This window comes from Fukomys damarensis, unplaced genomic scaffold (genome assembly GCF_012274545.1).
Source record: "Fukomys damarensis isolate Sample0158 unplaced genomic scaffold, DMR_v1.0_HiC HiC_scaffold_38, whole genome shotgun sequence".
NCBI lineage: Eukaryota > Metazoa > Chordata > Mammalia > Rodentia > Bathyergidae > Fukomys > Fukomys damarensis.
In genome coordinates, this window is record NW_022900950.1 from 15,163,246 (window position 1) to 15,188,502 (window position 25,257).

A 25,257-nucleotide genomic window follows, 5' to 3' on the forward strand; every position below is an offset into this window, starting at 1 on the left:
CTAAATGAATAAATCAAGTTATTAAATTTCTATCATTAGCCAAAAGGGTTTTTTTTAGGTACTTCACCAAACTGATTCTAAAATGTACAAAGAAGAGCAAAGAACCAAAAACTAGAAAAACTACTCTAAGTGGAAAAGTTAGGCAATCATTCATAACTGGTGCAAACTGGCCTGTGAAACAGAAAACTCAGAAAAGACTCCAATGTATAAAAACACTTAATATGCGATTAATTCTTAGATTATGTATCACCAAAAAATGATTAGTTAATAAATAATGCAAAGATAAGTGGATATGAATATTATTTGACACCAAATTTTAAAATAATAAATTTCAGATATATTAAACTTAAGTATGAGTAGCAAAACTCAAGCTATTTTGGAAAAAATAAAAAATGTCTTCATGATGTGGGAATAGACAATAAACCAGGTTATTCAGACTATAAAAATAGGTCCTAGTTTCAATTACTCAACTTATATTTAAATTGGAAAAATGGCTTCAATAATTGAATTATTTTTATTTTTATTTTTGGTACCAGGGATCAAATTCAGGACCTTATGCTTTGCGAGGCAGGCGGCAGAACCACTGAGCTAAATCCCCGGACCAAAAATTGAATAATTTTGAAACGTTCAAAGCAGGATGCACCTTGACCATTCAAGAGGGCATGAAATACATTTCAGTAGACTGAAGACTACCATTAAATAACTTTAAGTTTGTGATAAAATTCTTTTAGATTTTTACATATTTATAAAACAAAATTTATCTTTCATTAAAAATTACTAATTTCTCAGAAAATAATGAATTTTAAGAGGTTAAATTAAAAATGTAAAGCTACCTGTCATTCCATGACTTCTCATTCTTCCCATCTTGTATTCTGCTTTCAGAGATGGCAAAAGTGCTGCTCCAATGGCTATACCATCCAACATGGCACTGAATTTAAGAACAATAGGCTTCTTCTCTAGGCCTTCTGGTAGCTGAGGAAATTCATTTGTTTCAACAGGAGTTTGATTAACACTTGTTGGGGTTTTCTCAGAAGGTAGCGGTGTTGCAATATCTTCTTTCACAGGCTGTGGGCTATAAACCAAATGGGTAATAATTTTTTAAATATATTGTAAAATATAACAGGTACCATTTTAATAAATGAAACAATTGTATTTCTCAGTGAAAAAGTCATTGAAAAATGATACAGAAAAGCAGACAAACAGTAACAACAATGTATAATCTAGAAAGTTATACTCTCCCAAGGTGATCATGTCATTAGTATAACACTGGAATTTAAACTGAAGATGTTTCTGATTCCAAATTCTATGATTTAACCATTATGTACTCTATTACTCTGTAAATTGTAATACCATTAATACTACCCCCATCATTTAGTAATACTATTACTGCTGCCATCATTTAGTAATAATAATAATACCCGTATCAACAATAAGTTATTTGAATGACAGGTATTGATCCTAGTGTTTTGTTTCATCTCCCAAACCCTCCACTGTGCAAATGAAAAAGCAGCTAGAAAGTAGTAAAGCTAAGATTTGAACTCAACCAATCTGATGTCAGATTATGACTTTTAACTACTACATCTCATTGACAATATATTATAATTAAAAAAATTAAGATTAATAACAATTAAAATTAAGAGTAAGTGAGATGTGAAGATTTATGAAGACATTCTGGATTCTATGTTCTATTCATAGGAGAACTGTATCTAAATTTTTACTAATCAACTTCAGCTATAATTATTACACAAGAATTAAAGATCTAGATAAAACTATTGAAAAAAACAGTTTTAAGACACCATCAAAAGATAAACCAATTGTTTTTTACTTTACAGACTATGGCAAAGGACAAATATTTTACATTTTAGGTAAATTTTTATTAGGTAGAGCTTTTGGAGACCAGGAATAAGGCTCATTAACACCTTCATGGCAGATGCCATGAAGAGTGGCTGTGATCCTAAGGGAATAAAAGTTCATGTGCAAAGGTCTGATTAACTGCACTTGGAAATATTTATATGGCATTAAATCCAGTCTTGAATCACATAAAATAATTTCAATAAAAAAACATACCATGCATGAGACACAGATTGTCAAGACCACTAATAAAATTCACATCATCATAAATTTCAATGAACTCAAAATAAACAAGAATTGATAGTTCTAGTATCCACCAATTTTCTTTTTATTAGATTTTTCTATAATGCCCATAAATTTCTAGGATCACTTAAGCTTTATTTATGCAACATGGAACCCTGAAAGCTGTATTTCTGACACACTAAGAATATTCAAGAAGATTCTCCCATCATCTTGTCTGATTAGTCTCTGCTTCCCACTGTCCACTATGGTCAATATTTACAAATGACCTTTTATTTTCCTCCAAACTTTTTCAACACAGCAAAAAATATCTTAAAGTATTGTAAGGACTGCCTCCAGTCTCACAAGCATAAGGTCCCATGTCTGATCTCTGATACCAAAGAGGGGAAAAAGTATCTAAGGAATCACAGAATGCAAACAAGAGAACTCACGCTGTAGAAGGCTGTCTAATGAGGTCTGAGATTTGTTTGGATAGTTGGTGAGAACTTCGAACCATCATGCTATGTAATGTAGCAGGGTGCTGAGGAATGTTGATGCTGATAGCTCCTACTTTGAACACAGCAGCATTATTTGTCTTCAATCCTCTCTGGGCACTGTAGAGAGCTTGGGACTTGGCAATACTACATTTCACTACAGTTCTATCAATAAAAAGGAAGACCATGAAAACAGTCAAATAGAGAAAAAAATATGAAAAAGTATTGAGACCAGGAGATACTCAAACCATTCAATGAGCTAAAAAGATATTTCATATGTTAAATACTAAATGTTTTCTAAACTATTGTAATACATATATTTTCTACTACATTGAATGATACACTATTTCTCTAATAGGAAGAATTTATAGAAAAATTTATGCTCACATATAAGTAAAAGCACGAGCACTGACATATTATTACTTACATACACAGACACATAAAATTCTACATTTTCTCCCATTCAAAACTCTCTTTTTCTCCTCCAACTAATTTAAGGGATCTGTGTAAACACTAAGGGAGATACTATTAAAAATACTCACTATACTTCTTAAACTCTAATCCAAGAGTCAAAAGAACTACTCTAACAATCTAGAATAATAGAAAAAATTAAAGGCAGACCGGCTTGCTTTAAAAAGCCCTACAGTACGGCTTCAGGAAGTAAAGTACGAAGTGGTCTTAGTTTCACGGTGGATCCAGGCGAACTTTGTGAAGTAAGAGTGTAACTGTCAATGAATCCTTTAACTAGTCTTCTTAAACATTTGTCATGAACTTTTCATGCATACATCAGGCATTTTCTAGTAAGCTACAAGTTTTTATAGTCATTAGAGACATTCTGACCACTTCTTTCTGTCATTTTACATACATACAACATATTATATGGGTTAGACTAGGGGAAAACTGTTAAAAATTATAATAAAATTGTGCATAGATAACTCATATTTCAGCATATAAACTATTTAATTCCTTAGTTCAGGCTTCCTCTCATCTTTTTTTTTCAGGCACAGTTTGGACAAGCGTATCCTCTAGTTTCTGGTTCAGTTTGATTGGTATAGGACCATTATGTTGATGGACTTTAGGAAGTGCCACTCTTTAAATCTTTTTGTTTTGTTTTGTTTTTTGTTTTTTGAGACAGATTCTCACTATGTAGTTGAGACTGACCTGGAACTCACTATGTAGCTCAGGCTGGTCTCCAACTCACAGCGATCCTCCTGCCTCAGCCTCCCAAGTGCTGGGATTATAGGTGTGTGCCACCACGCCAGGCAAAGCTTATTAAATCTTAATTAAGACTAGTAACCTTGGGCAGGGGAGTTAGCTCAGTGGCACCACACCTGCCTCACAAGCACAAGGTCCTGAGTTCAATCCCCAATACCAGAAAAAAAAGAAAGAAAGAAAGAAAAAGGACTAGTAGCTTCGATCATTTTGAACTAAACTTTTCTCATTTCTTTACCACTTAGTGAGAAATATAAACTGAAAATGAAAGACAGAAAATGCAAGCTACGAGTACTCACTGTTTAGATTTGTAACAGTAGAAATATAACAATCTTACTTTGATAGTAAAAGCATGTATGTAATATTGGATTCTCAATTATATGCCAAAACTCAAATGACACTGATCAGGATAGTTGCTCTCATACTATAGATACTACTGGTATATTCTGATGTAAAGGAATTCAGGAGATCTGTTTTGCATGACACAAGAGAGCCCCATATACTGTAATCTACACAAATGATATCCTCACTTCAAATGGCGTCTCTTGGAGTTGGATAATATGATGGCCCTATACCAATCATCATCTCTACCTCTCATTCCACTCCTATCCTACCTATTTGACATCCCCAAAATTTAAAGGTAGGGAGAGGGAGCAGACTAATTTATACAACTTGACCTATGTTGCCTATTTCAATTCTATTTTGCCTGAAAAATTCTCTTAAATATAGATGTGAGTTATAATGATCATATGCTATTAGTAACTACAAAAAAATCACTGGAATTTTTTCCCATTTGGTCACTACATCTTAGAAATTTACCTTTCTTAGCCGAGAGGAGTGGCCTACAAGTCATATCACCACAAAGACGAGCTCTCATTTTCTTACTGTTGTATACCTGGAGCCTAACCCAATTTCCAGCACATAATATATAAGCTAATGATCACTGAGTAGGAGTGAACCAGAGCTAACATGGTTTGTTTTGATTTTTTTTTTTTGCTATTTATTCAGAAATTCAGTGAATAAAAGTAAAGATCATAGATAAAATCTGTCAATAGGGTAATGAACTCTTATCATCTTAAAAACAGAATTATAAAGCTGAAAGTATACAGATGATTTCTTAATATTAATAATGTGTAATTAGTAAAAACTCTAGCAAAGTGAAAAATCTTTAGCTATTATCATTAAATTTTAGCAAACACATGTGATAATTGAAATTTTAACAATTATACATCTAAAAAACCCACAAGCAACACATTGCAGTGTTATAGCCTGTTAGAAAGAACAAAGAAAGGTATGAATTACCAAAAAGGTAGACTTTCCTGATATTTGTTCAAATATCATAAGCTTCAATATAAATAAGTGTCTATATTTTTTCTTTCCAGTACCAGAGATCAAACACAGGACCATGCACTTGTGAGGCAGGCACAGTGCCACTGAGCTAAATCCCCAGCCCTTATAAGTGTCTATAGTAAAGCTATAAAATAGCATTCTTCACAGCTATGAAGATAATTTAAATATTTATCTTTAAAACTATACAAAATTATATTAATCACAAAGCCACAAAAAAAAGAGTATATGACATACAGAAACTCTTGTTTGGCTGTACTTGTAGGAGATGTAGGAAAATCCTCCAGTCTATAGATGAAGATTCAAGAGAAAGCAGGAAAACCAAAGGGAAGCAAAATAAACAGTCATACATAAATTAGTTACAACATGACCAATTATGAGGAAAATTTTCTAAATCCCTGCTCTTAAGGTTTTCCTTCAGGGAAAAGGAAAAATATGAGAAAAGGAAAAAATGGTAACAAAGTTTTTGTAGATAGCGAAGGGTGCAGGGGGTGAAAGGAGGGTAGGGCAATAGGGTAAAATTAAAAACCAAGATGGATTATGTAAAGGTACAAGATCCCAACGATGAGTGTAACTGTACTGTATACCTAAAATGTACCAATCAACTTAACAAAAAAAAAATTCCTTCAGTGTACCTCTTAAACCATTTTTATTCCATTTTCATCTTTTAAAAACCCATGCTTTGGAATATTAAGGATTTAAATTGATAGATTGTTTGATGCCCTTAAAAATATAATTACAGAGATTAAGAGATCCAAGAGAATACAAATACAAGTTGAGCATCTAAATAAATTTGGCTTATTTTCTGAATAGGTTAAAGTAACCATGGTTATTTAAATTGAGAGTTAATGAATAAATCATAGAATCTACAGACTGTGATGACTCTGCAGAAGCATCACGTCAAGGTAAAAGGAGTACAGGTTCAAGCAACTCTTCTAACTACGATTTTAAATATTTTAGGCAAATGTTTCTATCTTTCTGAATATCAATTTATTCTATAAAGCAGAGACAAAAACATCACAGTTCACAGGACTTCAGAGAGGATGAAATAATATAATTGATGTAAAGCTCCTGACCTCAGTAGGCCCTTCAAAATATTATAATCATTTCATAACATCATTTCATATTATAATCATTCCATGTTGAATCAATGGAGAAAGATCTCATCTCTCATAACCATTAGAATTTCCTGCCTCCCTCCTTTTCAGTACTAGGGATCAAACTTAGGACCTTGCACTCTCAAGGCAGGCACAGTGCCACTGATCTAAATCCCGAACCCATCCTGCCCTTTCTTGAAGACAGCTTAGAAAATGTGATCTGGACCCCAGGCACGTATCGTAAAATACACTGCCTTTGATACTGTCTTGAAGTTCAAACTAATCCTGAGATAACATACAGAAAGTCTTGAGAATTAATGACTCTCAAGAGTTAGTGATCTTTAAAAATTAATTTTTTGGTACATTTTAGGTATATAGTAGAATGACATTCATCACAGGAGATTTATACCTTTACATAATACATCTTCATTTTTATTATTTTCCCCATTCTCCTGCCCTCCCTTCAACCCCTCCACCCCTCTCTATTTACAAAGATTTTGTTTCCATTTTCTCATTTTAATTTAATTCTTTTTTCCTTTCCCCTACCCCTCCCCATTTGCCCCTTTTCTTACTCTTTCACGTTCTCTATTATACATTTTGATCCTTATATATACTTTCAATTTCTCACACAGAGAAACTGTCCTATTTATTTCACTTGAGTATTTCCCCAATGTGTATCCATTTAGCTATGAATGTCTCCAATTTCTCATTCTTTATGGCTGAGTAGTACTTATTTATTAAAAAAACAAACACATTTTCTTTATCCAGTTGGGGGGCAACTGGGGCTGTTTCCAAGTTTTAGCTATTACAAACTGAGCCACTAGGAACATAGGTGCACATGTATCACTGTGGTATGATTCTTTAAATTCTCTTGAAAAGATACCCAGCAGGGGAATAGATGGGTCAAATGGGACCTCTAGTCCTAGTTCTTTGAGGTATCTCCATACTGATCTCCACAGAGGTTGAACCAGTCTACACTCCCACCAACAGTGGAGAAGGGTTCCTTTTTCCCCACAGCCCCACCAGCATTTTATTGGTTGTTCTACACTCCCACCAACAGTGGAGAAGGGTTCCTTTTTCCCCACAGCCCCACCAGCATTTGTTATTGGTTGACTTCATATCAGAGTGAGGTGGAATTCCAGCGTTGTTTTCATCTGCATCTCTCAAATGACCAGTGATGCTGACAATTTTTTCATATGTTTATGTGCTATTCCTACTTCTTTGCCTGAGAAATGTCTGTTCATTTCAGATGCCCATTTTTGGACTGGGTCTTTAAATTTGGGAGGTATGATTTTTTAAAGTTCTGTATATATTCTAGATAGTAGATAAACTAAAATTCAGACCAGAAAGCAATATTGCACTTTTAAAACTCTATTTCAGGAAATTTTCCCCCCAAGAGAGCAATCATATTTTCCCAAATTTTTAAAATACAACTAGGTTTGCAACTGATTATTCTTAGTTAATCTGTGACTATTAATTTTTATAGTATGGAAACATCTTCAATTTAGTTATTATTTAGCAAAATGAATATATTGCTGGACAATAATACAGTAGCACATCAGTTAAAATATTAAGGAATAACAAATTCTTAAAATCTGACCTAAATTATCAACACATCTTGTAATTACAACATGAAATTGTCCCACTGAAAGTAAGTTAAAAATAAAGGTATACCAACAAGTCAAATGGCTACACATATCAGTAACAAATTAGTGTTCTAAATATAAGGTAGTAAGGTACCCATTAATAGATCAATTTTGAACAGATGAAAAACTGAAATTAAAATGAAAAAGAGAAAGTCAAAATAAAAGCATATGATATACTCTAAAAAAGCCTTAACTATATTATTAGAAAGAATTCATAGGCTTTATTGCTAAACTCATTAAATATAAAGATGGCAAGAGAAACTTTTAAAATCCATTATGAATAATTATTATTAACATAAAATTAAGATATTATTTAATATGAAATTGAGAGAAATAGAATATATTCTTTGCCTATAATTTCAAAATTAACCATTTGAAATACATGGATATTTTCATCTTATATGTCAAACTAAAATTTATACTAAGATAATTTTTCCTGACATAAGACAATCTTATGGTATAGAGGGAGTCAGGTTTTTACCATTTGTTGCTAGGGTTGGATTCTGGGAGTAAATCCAATTTTAGAGAGGAAAACAAGCATTGCTCTAAAGTTATTTCACTAGGGAATATTCTTAATGATAGAATCTCAGTGTCTGCAAACATTGTGTATAAACCCCAAAATTCAGCTTGCAGTTCAAAGAACTTTTTCTATAAATCTATGACAAACAAGTATAAGAAAATAACAGAAATTGACATACTTACTGTATATTTGGCGTAATCCCTTCAAGTAATACAATATTAACCCCACCAATATAAGCTGTGGCACATGTTTCAGTCATCTTCTGATGTAAAACATCTTAAATAAGAGAAAAAATTGTTTGAATTCTGGAATGTAATTGCCTCTAATATTGAAATTTCATATTATTTGTGTTCACTTATCTTGTCAAGAAGTAATTATTTTTGAATTACCTTAAGAATATTTCAAGGGCCAGGGATTTAGCTCAGCGGTTCGGTGGCCTGCCTTGCAAGCGCAAGGACCCAAGTTCAATCCCCAGTACCACGCCCCCCGCAAAAAAGAATATTTCTTTACATTTTTAATTTCTTTGAGTCAAATATAAATACATAGTACATGTCAAAATTGGAATAAGTAATTTTAAATATATCATTAATATAATAAAATAGACTACGGGGATTAAATAGCTCAATAGCATTTTTGGTCTTACAAGTAATATTCAGGGAAGAAAACTTGGAAAAGCAAAAAAAATAACAAAAAGTAACTAAACTATCACTCTCATTCCATATAACTTCTGTGTTTTAATGGAAGATGTAAATATTTTTATTATTTACAAGATCAAATGAAATCACAGATATTTTTCCTAATTATTTCATTTAGCACTTTTTCATATTAATAAATTTTATAAAATAATTTTAATGAGTAAATTATAGTCAAATACCTATATAAATAACCAATTCTTAATGTCAAGTATTTGGCTGAATTTTTTGAGTTGATAACTACTTTTCATATACAATTCTGACTTTTCATAAACAGATTTGTAGATGTGGAATTGCTGAGTCAAAGGATAAATGTGGTTTAAAGATTACTGATGAATACTGTTAAATTCACTTTAGAAAAGTTAAATCAATATATTTATTTAGAATTGGGTATTATACTTAATTCTTGACTAAAGCAACATATGAAAAACTAGTAACTTCTTCAACTAGTGAAGCTGAACAATTTTTTATGTCAATCATCTGAATTTTTTGTGTAATATGTCCTTTGCCAATATTTCTAAGCAGAGTTGAGGTTTGGATTTTTTCTTTTTTTTTTTTCTTTTGTGTTTTGCTAAGGATTAAACCTACAGGCTCACATATGCTAGCCAAGTGTTCTACGACTGACCTTTAACCCCAGCTCTCTATTTTTCCTAACCATTTATGAGCCAAATGGGGCACCCATCTATAATTCCAGCACTTTGAGGGGCTGGCGCTGAGGAAAGAGGATCCCAAGTTTGAGTCCAGATTGGATAATTTAGCAAAATAGACTCTTTCTGAAAATAAAAAATGAGGAAAATGAAACAAACTAATCAACACTGGGAATATAACTCTGTGTGAAGGTCCTGGGTTCAATACCCAGTACTGCAACAAAACAAAACACACGCACAAGCACACACACACACACACACACACACACACACACCACCCAAAACTAATTTATAAACAATACAAATAATTTCTTCAGGGAGTTTAGCAGTAAATGATATGTAATTTAAAATTAGCTTTTGAGTAAAAATGTTCAAGGAAAAGAACAAAATAGTTAAAGAAGGGTATATACTGCAAAATAGTTTCAAAATAACTTTTACTTATCTCTTCTATACAGTATGGCAACTATAACATTAACCAATAAAAATACATGGTGATTCATAATTTCCTTTTCTCATGTAATAGAATCTGTCATTCTTTTCATGACCAAAAGAAGTAGACACTGATACTATGGAGTCATTGATTGCTGCAAGGGAATCCCTACAGTTTATTTTCATACTTCTATAGCCACTAATCCTAAAAGTTTTTGTTTCAGCATCTCTGAAACCTGGTTGCATTTTTCAATTAATGGTATCTAACCATACATGGCAACATTATTTTCTTTTTTGTGTGAAACATAAAATAACGGTGCATCTTCAAACTGATGGTCTCCTAGATTTGATGAAATGTCATACCTTGTATGATATTTCTTAAGATGAATGGTACATTTTCATTAACCTAGGAAAGGTTTTTATAGAGGTACTAAAATGAGCACTAGATTATAAAATTTCTACAGTGGTAACAAAGAAAAGCAAATATTTCACAAAATTTCATTTGTTTCTTAAACTTTTCAGGCATGAGAGAAATTTTACAAGTTGACATTAAGAGACAGTGATTAAGTGCCACTGGTCATTTAATCCTTAAGCTTGATGTTTATGTGCTCAAATATTTTCATGAGAAATCAAAGCTGTCTCAATTCACTGATCTTCAATTACATTTAAAGTCCTTGGTGTTACTTAACCTCAGAATTTGGGAAGTCTCTTGTTCTGAACAAAAGCATCTACCAATGAGAAATTTTGGGTACGTGGCACTGATTTTCTTCAGAAAAGTAGGACTCTAATAGAGAAAAAAATCATACCTTTCATTTTTTCCTTAAGGGTAAAACTGCCATGGATCCTCTTCAATTCTGATTCCATTGTTAGCCCACCAATATCTGCCTCTAGGTGTGTGCGGTTCACCATGCCAATCCCAAAGACTATTAGTGTAACATGCTGAGGTTCAGAAGTTACCAAGCTACGTTTCCTCTGTGTCTTAGTTAAACTGTTGTTGTCTTGTTCATTTTCAAACACAACTTTACAGGTTGGCTCTGTAGGGCTCCGAACTCCTTTATAAGTAATTGAATTATACAGTTTTAAATATGAAAACTGTAAAATGGAAGGACATTCCAAACATCATCTTACACTTTACTTTCCCAACAAGCCTTCTCAAAATAATTTTAAAAATTTTCAACACATTCCCAAGTTCCTACTGAAAGTTAATAGAGTCAGATACCTGAAATTCAGTCTGTCTAAATTCCTTAATATGCTACTCGACTATAAAGAAGAATAGGAAAAAAGACATATCTGGTGAACATAATGTTAAGTGAAATAAATCAAACTCACAAGCTTAAATATTGTAAGGTTTCTTTCACTGAGTAATGCAAAGTATAAATAAAGAGCAAAATAAAAGACTGATGAAAGGAAAACGGGGAGATAATCTTTTGCAACTGGGAAGAGGGTCCAAGAGACCAAGGGTTAAGGGAGGGGAGAAAGAAGACGTAAAAAGATTCAAGATGTGTCATGTCCATGTGCCAATTGCAATGAACGTAAACATTATATGTCATAAAGATGAACTAAAAAATAATAATAATGAAAATGGGGAAAGGGGATCTAGAGATAGACAGAGGAAGGGGAAGAGGAACAAAAAAATCAAGATACGTTATGTACAGGTACCTACTCTGTAAAATAAATGTAAAATTTCATTTATTGTAAACATATACCACAAATAAAAAATTTTAAAAAGAGCATCCCATGCAAGAGTCAGAGAGGAAGAGAAGCAAGAAAGTTAAGACATATAAACACTACTACTATTTTTTCTCCTTGATGATTGCCAATTTCTCTGCATTTCAATTATCCACCTGTAACATTAAGAAAATATGGTGCACAACTTACAGCCATTTTTAATATTACTGTTATTCTAAGCAGAAATTTTCAAATCACAAAAATACCTCTTACCTGCTGGTCCAAAAGTTTCTGAAGATTTTTCCAATATTCCCGTTGGATCAGAGATAAGTGAATAGAAGTTAAGTAATTTATACATATTCTGCCAGCACTCAGCTGAAGGCTCACTTTGTTCTGACACAGTAATTGAATCAGAGTCATCCATATGAATGGTCATGTGATCCACCACATCTTTTGAACCTTTCCTAGACACCTTTGAAGTTCTTCTTTCAGATCTTCCCAATGAATTTTTGTTTCGAGATTCCTTTTTGTTATTTTCATTGTTGGTCCGTTTATTCTTTACGTTATTTACTCTGTTACCACCATTAAGACTTCCTCTAGAACTGCGGCTGAAGTCAGATGAACGAAAATCTCGATGTTTTCTAGTTTTGAAGGTAGGTGTTGGAGAAGCAGATCCAGCTGTATATCTACTAAGTTTAATGTCAGTCTGAGTCGCTTTGATATCATCTATCATTGTGCTGAACTGATGAATAAGACGAACCAAAGCCATATCTACATGCTGGCTTATTGACTGGCAGGAAATAGTAAAGTTGCAGTGGAAGGTATTATAATAGCGCTTGTTGAGATCATGAAAAGAAAGGGCACTGGTAGAGTTCTGTGGAGTGCACACAGACTTTTCCATTACCACAGCACTAATGCTAAAGGTTTCTAACATTAATGCTGGTTTGAACTCAAGTGGAGGAAGATTCACATGGCCTTGCCTAAAATGTTAAAAGAACAGGTTTTACTTTTTTTTTTTTTTCTTGGAACTGCACATCTTTGTAAATTTATAAGCAAACTAATCTCCAAGATTTAATATAGTGCAAGTTATTAAAATAAATTTTAAGCAAGAGATAAAGTAGGTTATGCTTTTTCTTTTATCTCTTTTTCCCACTTTGTGCTGTAATAAAAAATTTTAAGGTGCAATTACAAGAGATCCAAAAAATAAAAGTTAATGAGTTCCTTGTAAGCACTTAGACCTAGGTATGATAGCAGAAAAATTAAAAGGAATTTTAAGACGGCTAGACCAAAGAATTATATCCAGAGAGTCATTTATAGAACTTCTCAAAACATAAAAAGGGAAGCATGGTTGGATAAAGGTCAAGTCTGTCACAGTCTTACACAGCAATTATTAGGCCAATAACTAGACTATAACTGTAGTCTACACAAAATGAAAACATAAAATCTATTATATGCAGATTATATATTCTATATTGTTATATATTATGTATATATATATTTATATATTATATAATCTATATGCACCCTCATTATGTATGAAGATGCATGTGTACAAATAGATACATTTATATACAAATTTGCTTATATTTATGTGAAAGTTATCTAGCACAAGTAAAATTTCAAGTTTAGCTTTAATCATATCATCCTAAATAGGGAGAGTATGTGGATAATTAATATTTTGCTATCTAAATACGGTAGTTCTAATTTGAATAAATTTCAGTTACTATGGTTTAGCAATCTTCCAACACCATGATTTAAAATCTTAACCAATAGTTACTGCGAATAAAGTACAAACTTGCTACAAGCTCTTCAGTCCACAAATTACTAGAAAAACAACAGATGTACATGATGATTACTGACTAATTATTTCTTTCAAAGTCTTTTAGTAGTTCAAAGACTTGTTATCATTTGTTACTCAGTATGTGCAGACAGCAAAGCATATAGCTGTGTAGTTGTGTTACACCCTTTTTCCTGAGTGATAAGGCATCATGGCATTTTACAAAAATGAATATTCAAAACAGGAAATTAAACAACAAAGATGAAACAAAGAAAACAAAAACAATAGTACTGGTAGTCTAATCAAGTGAACATAAATGGAGTTAAGAGAAGAAAGAGCTGACCAAGGAAATGCTAATACTTCCACTGATCAGGAGACTTTAGCTATGTAACCAGAAGAGCAAAGTGAAGGTGAACTTATTAACATACAGAAGAAAGTGTCTGTGTCAGGAAGTATGAAGATATTCCAAAAGAAGTAATGCTGACAAAAATTTAATAGTATATGGAACTTGAAGATATTGCATGATGTTGAAAGTACAAAGGATAAAATGTTGGAACCAATCACTACTTACAAAGGAATATGACATTTTTTTTTTCAGTGCACAGAAAAGACGCTCATTCTGTATTTTATTTGATAGAGGAACTGCTCGAACTATACTTTCATAAATTTTTACAAGGAAATAAGTTTAATTCTCAATGTTTTTAATATTTTATATTTGAATGTACTAAATATTAGTTTTACTGTTTTCATTTTTCTCCACATGTATAATAAAGAGTAAAATAATTTTTAATCTTTTGATGAACATATTTTGATGTCTCACAAAAAAGTAATTTTTTCTCAATGATCTTTAAAATCACTTCACAGTTTCAGCTTGTATTGTTATGGTAGCATACTACTATGAAAAGCAAAATTTTCCCAGTACTTACGAGAAAAGACAATGTAATTTGTGCATTGCTCTGCCATTAGAAAGTCCTCAGATATTTTGATCAGAAATAAATTTAAGAAGGCCACCATTTTCTATACATTATTCCATGGAATTTTACCAAAACAAATTTTGTTAAGTTAAATTTTTTGAAATTTTAAATAAACTATCTTAAGTGAAAAATATATTTTACTTAGCTACATGTTAGATGCAAATGCACTTTCCTTTTAATTTATAAGAAATTACAAGGACAAAAACAGGATGACACCAAGCATGCTGTAAAACTTTCTTTTCATAAAATATGACCATAGTTCCTTATACCTATTCACTTAAAAGAGACCTACTCAAAGTAAAATTCCAAGTTCCTCAAAGATCAGTTAAGTCTATCAATGGACATACTGTCTATGCAAGCAGTAAAGAAACTAAAGAAGTATCTCTGAAAATACAAAATGTCACTAAAAGATGATTGATTCTTAAATTTCATCACATTACACTTAGTATTCCTTTATATTTGTTTTTGATGTCTATACTGCTCCTAATATAAAATACTACATATGAAAAGTCAACTCAGAAAGAAAATTAGGAATAAATTCTAAATTATAAATAATAAATTAAAATCCATATCACATATATCCCATTACTACAAGCCAAATACATAAATGCTAAGTGTATGTATCATCAGATATACTATGGACAATGCTCATCTATGTGCTAACAGCAAAAAGATACCTTAATTTTTTTCATTTAAGTTAAAAATTATGAAAAAAATGGAAATGAAGTGTTTGTAAAGGGGGAGGGGAGGAAGGGTGAAGGGAGGGAAGGGACAAGGGGAAAAAAATGAGAACCAAGACCTGTCATGTAAAGGTATAAGATCTCAATATTGAATGTACTGCACTGTATACCTAAAATGTACCAATAAACTCAATGAGAAAAAGAAGATGCCTTAAAAATGGTCTCTCACTATGTTAAATAAAAGCTATTCATTTATCAATAAGAAAATGCAGATATTAGTCTTTTAAAACAGAAATTGTTTTCTCATTAAAATATTAAAATTACTCATTAAAATTAGAAAAAAGCAAAGTTAAAAACAAACAGGTATGCTTAGACAAAATTTTACATAGAAATGCAAAAAACACCTTCTCGCTCTTTTGCCTTTCCTCTCTTTAGCTGTGTCTGAATCCACAATATCTGCTCTGAGGCAGTCAAGTGTCCCTGAGAAGGAAAGGTGTTCTCCAAAGTACATTCGGTAGCAGAGTGGCACTGTATCCTGTGACTGGATCCCGGTATGACTTAGAAGAGGTTTAAAAACAACCTGAAAGACATTAAACCTTCACATTAGCTCCATTTATAGTTCATTTACTGTAGCTTGTCTCTTACCCATACCATCACAGTGCATATTGTTGCCATAGTGTGAAGCAAAAAATGATCTTGTATAATTGGTCTTAGTTTTGCTTAAAGCAAAGATCCCTTTACTCCTCTTAAATGTCTGAAGTATAAGGAAAATAAAATTATAAATTAGTTTAAATAATACTACTCTTACTTTTAAAAAAGGCATGACTGTGCTTCTATTTTTTAAAACTGAAATAGTAGGTTCACAAAGTAGTTTACTGACTTCCTGTGTTACTATAAAAACATTTCAAATGTCACATTATGAATAGCTGACCTGTAATTGAATACTGTCACTTGGTTGTAATGGTTATCTTACATTTATTTTTTGAGAAAAAACCTCATTTATACTTTAGGTATCCTACATCCTTATGGACATACAATACTCTGGTAAAAGGTATAGTTATTTGAATTTCATGCTCACCATGAGCTTACCCAAACAGAAACAACTACACATGTTCAACACTAGATTCCTGTAAGTGCTCATTCTTTGCTATATGGCTCCTTTTCATTCTTCCACATACTAAACACAGCTGCTACCTAGTACCTTCCATGGCCTCTTCTAAACTCTGTACATTCTCCCCTGGTGACTTTTCTTGAAGCATAAAAACTCTAGCTAAATAAATGGTGAGTGCCATTTACATAGTGAAACCTAAGTCCACATTTTCAGTGTCCTGAGTCAACAGCAATGGAAAAATTCTTCCGTTTTCAAAGTTTAAATCATCCTCTATTTTTCCTGATCTGTCATCTATGTTATCTATCCTCTTAATCTTCCATACATATTAGGGACTTTGATTTCTGACTTTCTTTTTACCCATCCCAGTTTATCATGCTGAATGACTTCATGCACCATACAGATAATTCCAGCAGGACTTCATTTCCAAAGTCATGTGTCTTTCTTGCTCCCTTCAACTTTAACTTAAACTCCATTTTAGCAATTTCCTAGATTTTATATTATACCTCTCTACCTCTCATTTTCTCGACACATTTGCTATGAATTAATTCTCTTCTACTGCTACACCTGAGCTGCTAAGGATAATGAGAAAAATTATATAATTGCATTCATTGCTATTTTAGTATTAATCCTAACGTTAAATAGATCGTCAGCACTATCTGTCCATCCTCCCATTCACTCCAATCTTTACACATTTTAAAATCACCTTACCCAGGCCGCCCCACCCTCAGCACACAGAGCCTCCAACCAGAGCAGACCTGTGAGGATTGAGAGCTGTGTGGTAGACCCAGCAGCCCCCAACCCCCGACTGCTTGGGCCTCCTGTCTGTGCTGGTACCTACATCCACACTGCAGAGGCAGAGGAGACTGATCATAAAGGCCATTGCACTGAGCTCCAGAAGATAAGAGCAGAAGTGAACAACAGAAAGAAGGCTTCTTTCAGGCTCCTTGATGAAAATTGAAGCCCACTGGAAAAGTGAAGAGATCTCTGCAATAAAGGCCATAGTTGGCCTCCATCGTTGGTAAGTTGGAGGGATCACCTCCTCCCACTGGAACCTGGACTATCTTCAGGGGAAGAACGGGTGGAACCTGCAGTAGAACCTTACAGAGTTTAACCCTGCAGGAGGTCAAGGAGCTCAATATGGACCTTACAGCCAGAAATCAGCCTGAATCTCAGGGGTCTGCTGCTGGCTTGCTCAGACTAATTGATTTAGATCTGCACATTGCTGCCCATATCCTCAATTGTGACAGCAGAGAAGGAAGCCCTTCAATTTTTTTTCCATTATTGGTTTTTCCTTTTCTAGTTATTTTTAATTTTTGTTCTCTTTAAATTTTATTTTTTCCCACTCTTCAAATACTTCCTTTTTACTTTCTTCTTTTTCTCCACTCAATCCCTCACTCTCCCACATTGTTATCTCCCTGTTTATTCCTGTACCTGACCTAATTCAGATTTCTTCTTTTTCCATCTCTCAATTGTCATTAGTTTCAAAGGAAAGTGAGTACAATATATAGCTTCCCTGTTGCTCTTAAATTGTTCTGCTCTTGTCTTTGTTCTTTCATTCAGTCTTTCTCTCTTGTCTTCAACAGTTTCCTAGAGTTTTTGCAATCTTCCTGTGTTCTCTGGCTTCACTTGTAACCTTCTCCTACTACTTCTCCTTCTATCTACCTATGCCTCTCTTTCCAAATCCTTCTAAGTTCCCTTACTAAAGGGTAAAGTCACTATGTTGAAGAGTTTATCCACTATAAACAAATTTTTGGGCTGGTCCTTGATTTTGATTTAATTCACTCAGTGAAAGATGACAGAATAATAACAATCACAAATTGTTAATTTTTAAACTGTGCTTGATGTTTTTGTGTTACTGACTGTCTTACTTGGGCTAAAGTGTGGTGATTAATCTAATCAGTCGTGCTTGCTGGTATTATGAAAATGAGAGCGTCTCTGAGTCAACAGAGACTCAAAACCTAAAGACCAGCTCTATCTTGAAGACCGAAGTATTAATCCAGGAATTAAACCAAGGAGAGTACCAACAACAAAAATAAAAATGAGAAAACACTTAAGCAGACACAAATACAGACCTCCACACCAAGGGCAAATTCTTGGGGAAACCAGGTGGAAAAGTCTGACAATCAACCACCAGGACACCCTGAACTCATAGCACAGGAAATAACAAAACAGATCAATGAGGCTCTAAAAAAATTCAAAACAAATAATTTCACAGATAACTACAGAGATGGTGAGCACAATGAGACACATGATTGGAGATTCTAGAACAGAAACAGATAAAAAAATACGTGAGTTCAGGACCATGATAGAAGCCATGAATGCCCAGCAGAGGAAAGAAATGGAAACCATGAATGCCCCAAATAGGAAAGAAATAGAATCCATGAAAAAGATTCAGATAGATATCTGGGAGAAAAAAAAAAAAAAACCTCTATTGAAAGTATACACAACAGACTGACCCAAACTGAAGAAAGAATATCAGTTATAGAAGACAAAATGGTAGTCAGTGAACCTGAAAAGAGAGGTCTTTTAAAAACAGTGAAGGACCATAAGAAATCAATCCAACAACTCCTAGATGACACAAAGAAGAATAATGTAAGTCTGATAGGAGTCCATGAAACAGCAGGAGACAAATGACATAAAAAAATCTGTTCACAGAATTAATGACAGAAAACTTCTCAAACACAGTAAAAGAATTTGACATACAGATAAGCGAGGCACATAGGACTCCAACTAGCCATGATCAAAAAAAAAAAAAATCTACACATAAGACATATAATAATCAAGATTCTGGAAACCCAAAGGAAGAACAAAATACTATAAGCAGTTAGAGAAAAGAAACAAATCAAGCCCACCAGAATCACAGCAGACTTTCAACACAAACCCTCAAGTCAAGGAGAGCTTAGGATGAGGTATTTCAAGCCCTAAAAGAAAACAACCTCCAACATAGACTGATGTATCCTGCAAAACTCTCTTTCAAAATGGATAGGGAAATAAGATACTTACATGACAAAGAACATCTGAGAAACTTCATGAATACCAAAGGAGCACTCCACACAATTTTAAACAATATCCTAGAAAAAGACAATGAAGGCCACAATACCATGAGGCCCAACAGAGCAAATCAATCAGGCAAGGCAAGAAACTAAAGGTAGAGGGGGGAAAAATAAAAAGATCCAACAACAGGAAAAATAACACAACAATGATGTCAATGAATATCAGCTATAACCATCAATGTTAATGGCCTCAATTCACCAATCAAAAGAAACAGACTGACAGAATGGATTAAGAAGCAAGATCCAATAATATGCCATATACAAGAAATACACCTAGTTCAAAAAGAAACTCACAGGCTGAAGGTAAAAGGATGGAAAACAGCTTCCATGTGACAGGAACCCAGAAAAAGGCACAGGTAGATATCTTATTTGCAGACAAAATAAATTTCAAATCAAAACTAATTAAGAGAGACAAAGAAGGCTACTACATTCTTGTACAGGAAAGAATCAAAGAGGAAAAGATGACAATCATAGATATATATACACAAAGTACTAATGCCTCCAACTATATAAAACAAATAGAAAGGGACACGAACAACCAAATAAGCCTTGATACAATTGTAGTGGAAGTCCTTAATACTGCACTGTCACAAAATGACAGATCATACAGACAGAAATCAACAACAAAATGCAAGAACTGAACCAAGCTTTTGAATAAATGGAATTAATAGACATCTACAGAGTGTTCAACTCCACAAAATATACATTCTTTTCAGATCCACATAGGTCATTCTCCAAACCTCACAGTACATGTTTAAGTAAACGCAAAAGAATTGAAGTTATCCTCTGTATATTATCAGGAATAGTGAAATTAATCCTTAAATTAATAGCATAAGAAACCGCAAGACCTTCACAAGCACATGAAAATTGAACAACATTCTCCTGAAAAACCAATGGGTTACAGAGGAAATCAAAGAAGAAATTAGACATTTTTTTTTACAAATTAATGATAATGCCAATACAACATACAGGAAGGAACCTATGGGGCACAATGAAAGCAGTTCTATAAGGGACATTCATAGCAGTGAATGCCCATACTAGGAAAACAAAGTAAGCTCAAATAACCTAATGGCAATGCTTAAGCCCCTAGAAAAAGAAGGGCAAGACAAACTGAAAGCTCATACAAGGGAGGAAATTATAAAGTGCACAGCAGAAATCAGTGCAATGGAGACTGAGAGAATAAAGAAAATCAACAAATAGAAAAACACTCAACCAACCTTGTTAAAAAAAAAAAAGTAAAGGATCAGATCCATGCAATTAGGAATGAAAAAGGTAAAGTCACAAAAGATCCAGGAGAAATCCAGAGGATCATCAATACCTACTTCGAGAACCTGTATGCTAATAAAATATAAAACACAGAACAAATGGACAGATTTCTAAATACATTGAATTACCAAAGTTGAACGAAGATAAAAAAAATTCTAAATATGCCAATTACAATCAGTGAAACTGAAAATGTAATTAGAAATTTATGAACAAAGAAAATCCCAGGTCTGGATGGCTTCACTGCTGAGTTCTACAAAATATTTAGAGAAGAACTATTGCCACTACTCTAAACCTTTTAATGAAATTGAAAGGGAAGCAATACTTCCAAATTCATTCCTGGAAGCAAGTTCTATTTTGATTCCAAAACGCAACCAAAACAGAAAACTATAGCCCAATCTCCCTAATGAACACAGATGTAAAAATCCTCAATAAGATACTTGCAAACAAAATGCAGAGGGTCATCAAAAAGATCGTACACCCTGACCAAGTCAGATTTATTCCAGGCATGCAAGGATGGTTCAACATCCGTAAATCAGTAAATGTAATACACTATATTAATAGAGTCAAAGACAAAAACTACATGATCATCTCAACAGATGTAGAAAAAGCATTTGACAAAATTCAACACCCATTCATGATAAAAAAACTCTGCAAAAAATTGAAATAGGTGGTTATTTATCTCAACTTGATAAAGGCTATCTATGAAAAACCAACAGCCAACATCATATTAAACAGCCAAAAACTGAAAATCTTCGCACTAAAATCAGGAACAAGACAAGGATGTCCACTATCACTACTCCTGTGTTCTGGAAACAGCCACAGCAATTAAACAAGAGAAAGAAATAAAAGAAATAAAGATAGGAAAGGAAGAAGTTAAACTGTCATCATTTGCAGATGATATGATACTCTACATAGCAGACCCAAAAAACTCTACCAAAAGACTTCCAGACTTAACTGACAGATTCAGCAGAGTAGCTAGATACAAGGTCAACACTCAAAAATCAAAAGGCTTCTTGTACACAAATAACAGACTCACTTAGAAATTCGGGAAACAATTCCTTTTACAATAGCATCCAAAAAATGAAATATCTAGGAACCAATCTAACAAAGGAAGCAAAAGACTTCTACACTGAAAACTATAGCACTCTGAAAAAAGAGATTAAAGAGGATAAAAGAAAATGGAAAGACATCCCCTGCTCCTGGGTAGGAAGAATCAACATAGTGAAAATGGCCATACTACCAAAACTGCTATACAGATTCAACATAATCCCAATTGAAATTCCAAAGTTATAGTTCACAGAACTAGAGAAAACAATTCAAAACTTCATTTGGAACCAGAAGAGACCTAGGATAGCAAAAGCCATTCTAGGCAACAGAGCCATGGTAGAGGTATCACAATCCCCAACTTAAAACTATACTACAAAGCCACTGTGATAATAACAGCATGGTACTGGCAAAGAAAAAGACCTGAGGATCAGTAGAATACATTGGAAAATACAGAAATAACTCCAAACGGACTCAGCTACCCCACCTTTGACAAAGGAGCCAACTATCCTCACTGGAGGAAAGATAGCCTCTTTATTAAACTGTGTTGGAAACACTGGATTTCAACTTGCCAAAGATTACAACTATAGCCAGGTGTGGTGGGACATGCTTGTAATCCCAGCACTTGGGAGGCTGAGGCAGGAGGATCACTGTGAGTTCGAGATCAGTCGGCTACATAGTATGAGTTCCAGGTCAGTCTCAACTACTCCTTATCTTTCAACATGAACTACATTAAAATCCAAGGGGATTAACGATCAAAATATTAAAACAGAAACACTAAACTTGCTGGGAGATAAGTTAGGCAGAACTTTCAAAGACAATGGTATAGGAAAAGACTTTAAAAATCAAATTCTCTATATTACGGAAACTAGCACAAAGCATCAATACCCCCAGGTATTGTACTGCAAGAGAAGCTTCTGTACTGCAAAAGAAACCACCAACAGAGCTAAGAGGCAACCTACAATGTGGGAAAAAACTTTTACCAGCTGTTCTTTAGACAAAGGTATACTATCTAGAATATATAAAGAACTAAAAAAAAAATCAGACCCCCCAAATATATAGACCTGATTCAAAAATGGGCATCTGAAATGAACAGACATTTCTCAGACAAGGGAGTAAAAGTATGAAATAAATATATGAAAAAATGTTCAACATCACTGGTCTTTCGAGAGATACAGATGAAAAAACTCTGAGATTCCATCTCATCCCAGAAAAAATGTCTGCTTATCAAGAAATCAAGCAGTAACAAATGCTGGCAGGGTTTTGGGGACAAAGGGAACTCTTCTTCATTGTCAGTGGGAGTACAGACTGGTACAAACATTCTGGAAATCAGTACGGAGATACCTTATACAACTAGGATTAGAAGTCCCATTTGACTCAGCTATTCCCCTGCTGGGTATCTTTCCAAGAGAATTTAAAAAAATCATACCACAGAGATAGATATATGTACACTCATACTTATAACAGCACAGTTTGTAAAAGCTAAAACTTGGAAACAGCCCAAGTGACCATCAACTGGAGAATGGATAAAGATGTAGTTTTCTGTAAGATGGGAGTACTACTCAGCCATAAAGAATGAGAAACTAGAGTCATTTATACCTAAATGTATGCACATTGAGGCCATACTCTTAAGTAAAATAAACAGGACACACTTGTGTAAATATCAAATAGTTTCTCTGGTATAAAAAACTAAAAGTATTAATAAGGTTCCAATTATATAACTGATAATGTAAAACAAGAAGAAAGCACTAAAGAAGTAAGGGAAGGGGGAGAAAGGCAGGCAAAATGAAAGAGAAAGGAAAAAAAATAGGAGAAAAGGTAAAAATGGAAACAAAGTCTTGGTAAATAGGGAAGGGAGGGCAGGAGCAAGGGGAAAAAATAAGAACCAAGATATATCACGATCCCAATGAGACTATAACTCTACTATACACCTAAAAAGTACCAATAAACTCAATGAAAAAAAAATGTTTAAAAATCACCTTATCCAAATTTTAAATTTTTTCCCTTTCTTTTTTTTTTGTACTGGGGATTGAACTCAGGACCTTGTACTTGTGAGGCAGGTGGCAGAACCACTGAGCTAAATCCCCAGCCCTTAAATTTTTTAGTGATACATAAAAATAATCCATATTTATAGGGTACCACCATATATTTTCATAAATGTATATATTATGAAATGTTTAAATCAGTGGAAATATATCTACCACCTCAAACATTTATCACTTCTTCATGCTGAAACTTCATTGTAACTTTTTCCTAGCTTTGTAAATTTTATATACATATATATATATATGTAAAAACAATATTTGTCATTATTTTTAACCATCCTACTATGCAACAGAAAACCTGAATTCTTTTCTTCTGTCTCTAAACTGACAAACTTTCCTCAACCTTCTTTCTCTTACTCCCTCCCAACTCTCAGCTTCTAGTAATCAGCATTCTGCCTTCAATTTCAATGAGATAGAATCCTACATATGAGTGAGATCATGTGGTACTTGCCTTAATATACCTTGCTCAATTTACTATACAAAGTGATCTCTAGATCTACTTATAGTGTCATGGGTGACAAGATTTCATTCGTTTTGTGACAATATTACTCTATTCTGTATTTCAGATTTTCATATTCTATTTTGTATTTCATAATTTTTTCATCTATTCCTCTGTTAATAGTTAGGTTATATACATTTCTTGGAAACTGTTAATAGTGCTACAATAAACATGGGCATAGAGGGGCTGGGGATTTAGCTCAGTGGTTCGGTGGCCTGCCTTGCAAGTGCAAGGACCTGAGTTCGATCCCTGGTGCCAAAAAACAAACAAACAAACAAACAAACAAACATGGGCATGCAGATGTGTGTTCAACATAGTGATTTCCTGTCCTTTGGATATACACTCAGTAGTGAAATTGCTGGATCATATTATAGTTCTACCTTTCTTTGAGGTTGCTCTATGTTTTCCACATGGCTAAACTAATGTATACAATACAATTTTAATGTACTTTCAGTATTCATGTTATTGATGAATTTTATGATCTTTTATGTAACAACGAATTTATGTTGTTACATAAAACTGAATTAATGTTAAGAAATAAAATGAACCTGCTGTATAGGCCAGAACAAAAAAAAAATCATGAAAAACTTTAAATATCTAACATTTTAAACACAAATTACCTTCTTTTGTAAAAGAAAATTTCAATCTAATAATTTACAAAATTACCTTTATAGTTATATACTGTCCTTATTGCCTTTCCAAAAATTCTTAGCAAAAAAGTATCTCTTAAGTCTAAAGCACCTCTCTCTACAAATGACTCTAAATGTCATGACATCTCATTTCTCCACAAATCTGGTTTTGTTCCCTACCTATTCTGTGCTTCTTTTTTTTGGTTTGTTTTCATTCCTTCCTAACTCCTTATAAGTATGCAAATTATTGAAGCCTCTTTTATCCTGAAAAAAAAAAGATATTTCTCAATATCACACCCACTCTCCCACTGGCCTTCTGGTCACCCAAACTAAAAAAAAAAAAAAAAAAAAAAAAAA

At 33.4% G+C, this 25,257-nt stretch overlaps 1 protein-coding gene across 7 annotated transcripts in view; it reads right to left on the reverse strand.

Annotated features, from left to right (window-relative positions):
• The window catches only part of Kiaa1109 (KIAA1109 ortholog), a 213,952-nt gene that overhangs the window by 66,652 nt on the left and 122,043 nt on the right, over positions 1 to 25,257 (reverse strand). For 6 of the 7 annotated variants that reach the window (XM_010611104.2, XM_033760040.1, XM_010611119.2 and 3 more), the window contains exons 46-52: positions 15,658 to 15,833; positions 12,096 to 12,802; positions 10,961 to 11,206; positions 8,569 to 8,662; positions 5,361 to 5,411; positions 2,523 to 2,729; positions 834 to 1,072 (exon numbers count right to left, since the gene is read on the reverse strand). In XM_010611104.2, the coding sequence (XP_010609406.1) occupies positions 834 to 1,072; positions 2,523 to 2,729; positions 5,361 to 5,411; positions 8,569 to 8,662; positions 10,961 to 11,206; positions 12,096 to 12,802; positions 15,658 to 15,833 (1,720 nt within the window). The remainder of the gene's footprint in view (positions 1 to 833; positions 1,073 to 2,522; positions 2,730 to 5,360; positions 5,412 to 8,568; positions 8,663 to 10,960; positions 11,207 to 12,095; positions 12,803 to 15,657; positions 15,834 to 25,257) is intronic. The other variant, XM_010611092.2, reaches the window with a different exon arrangement.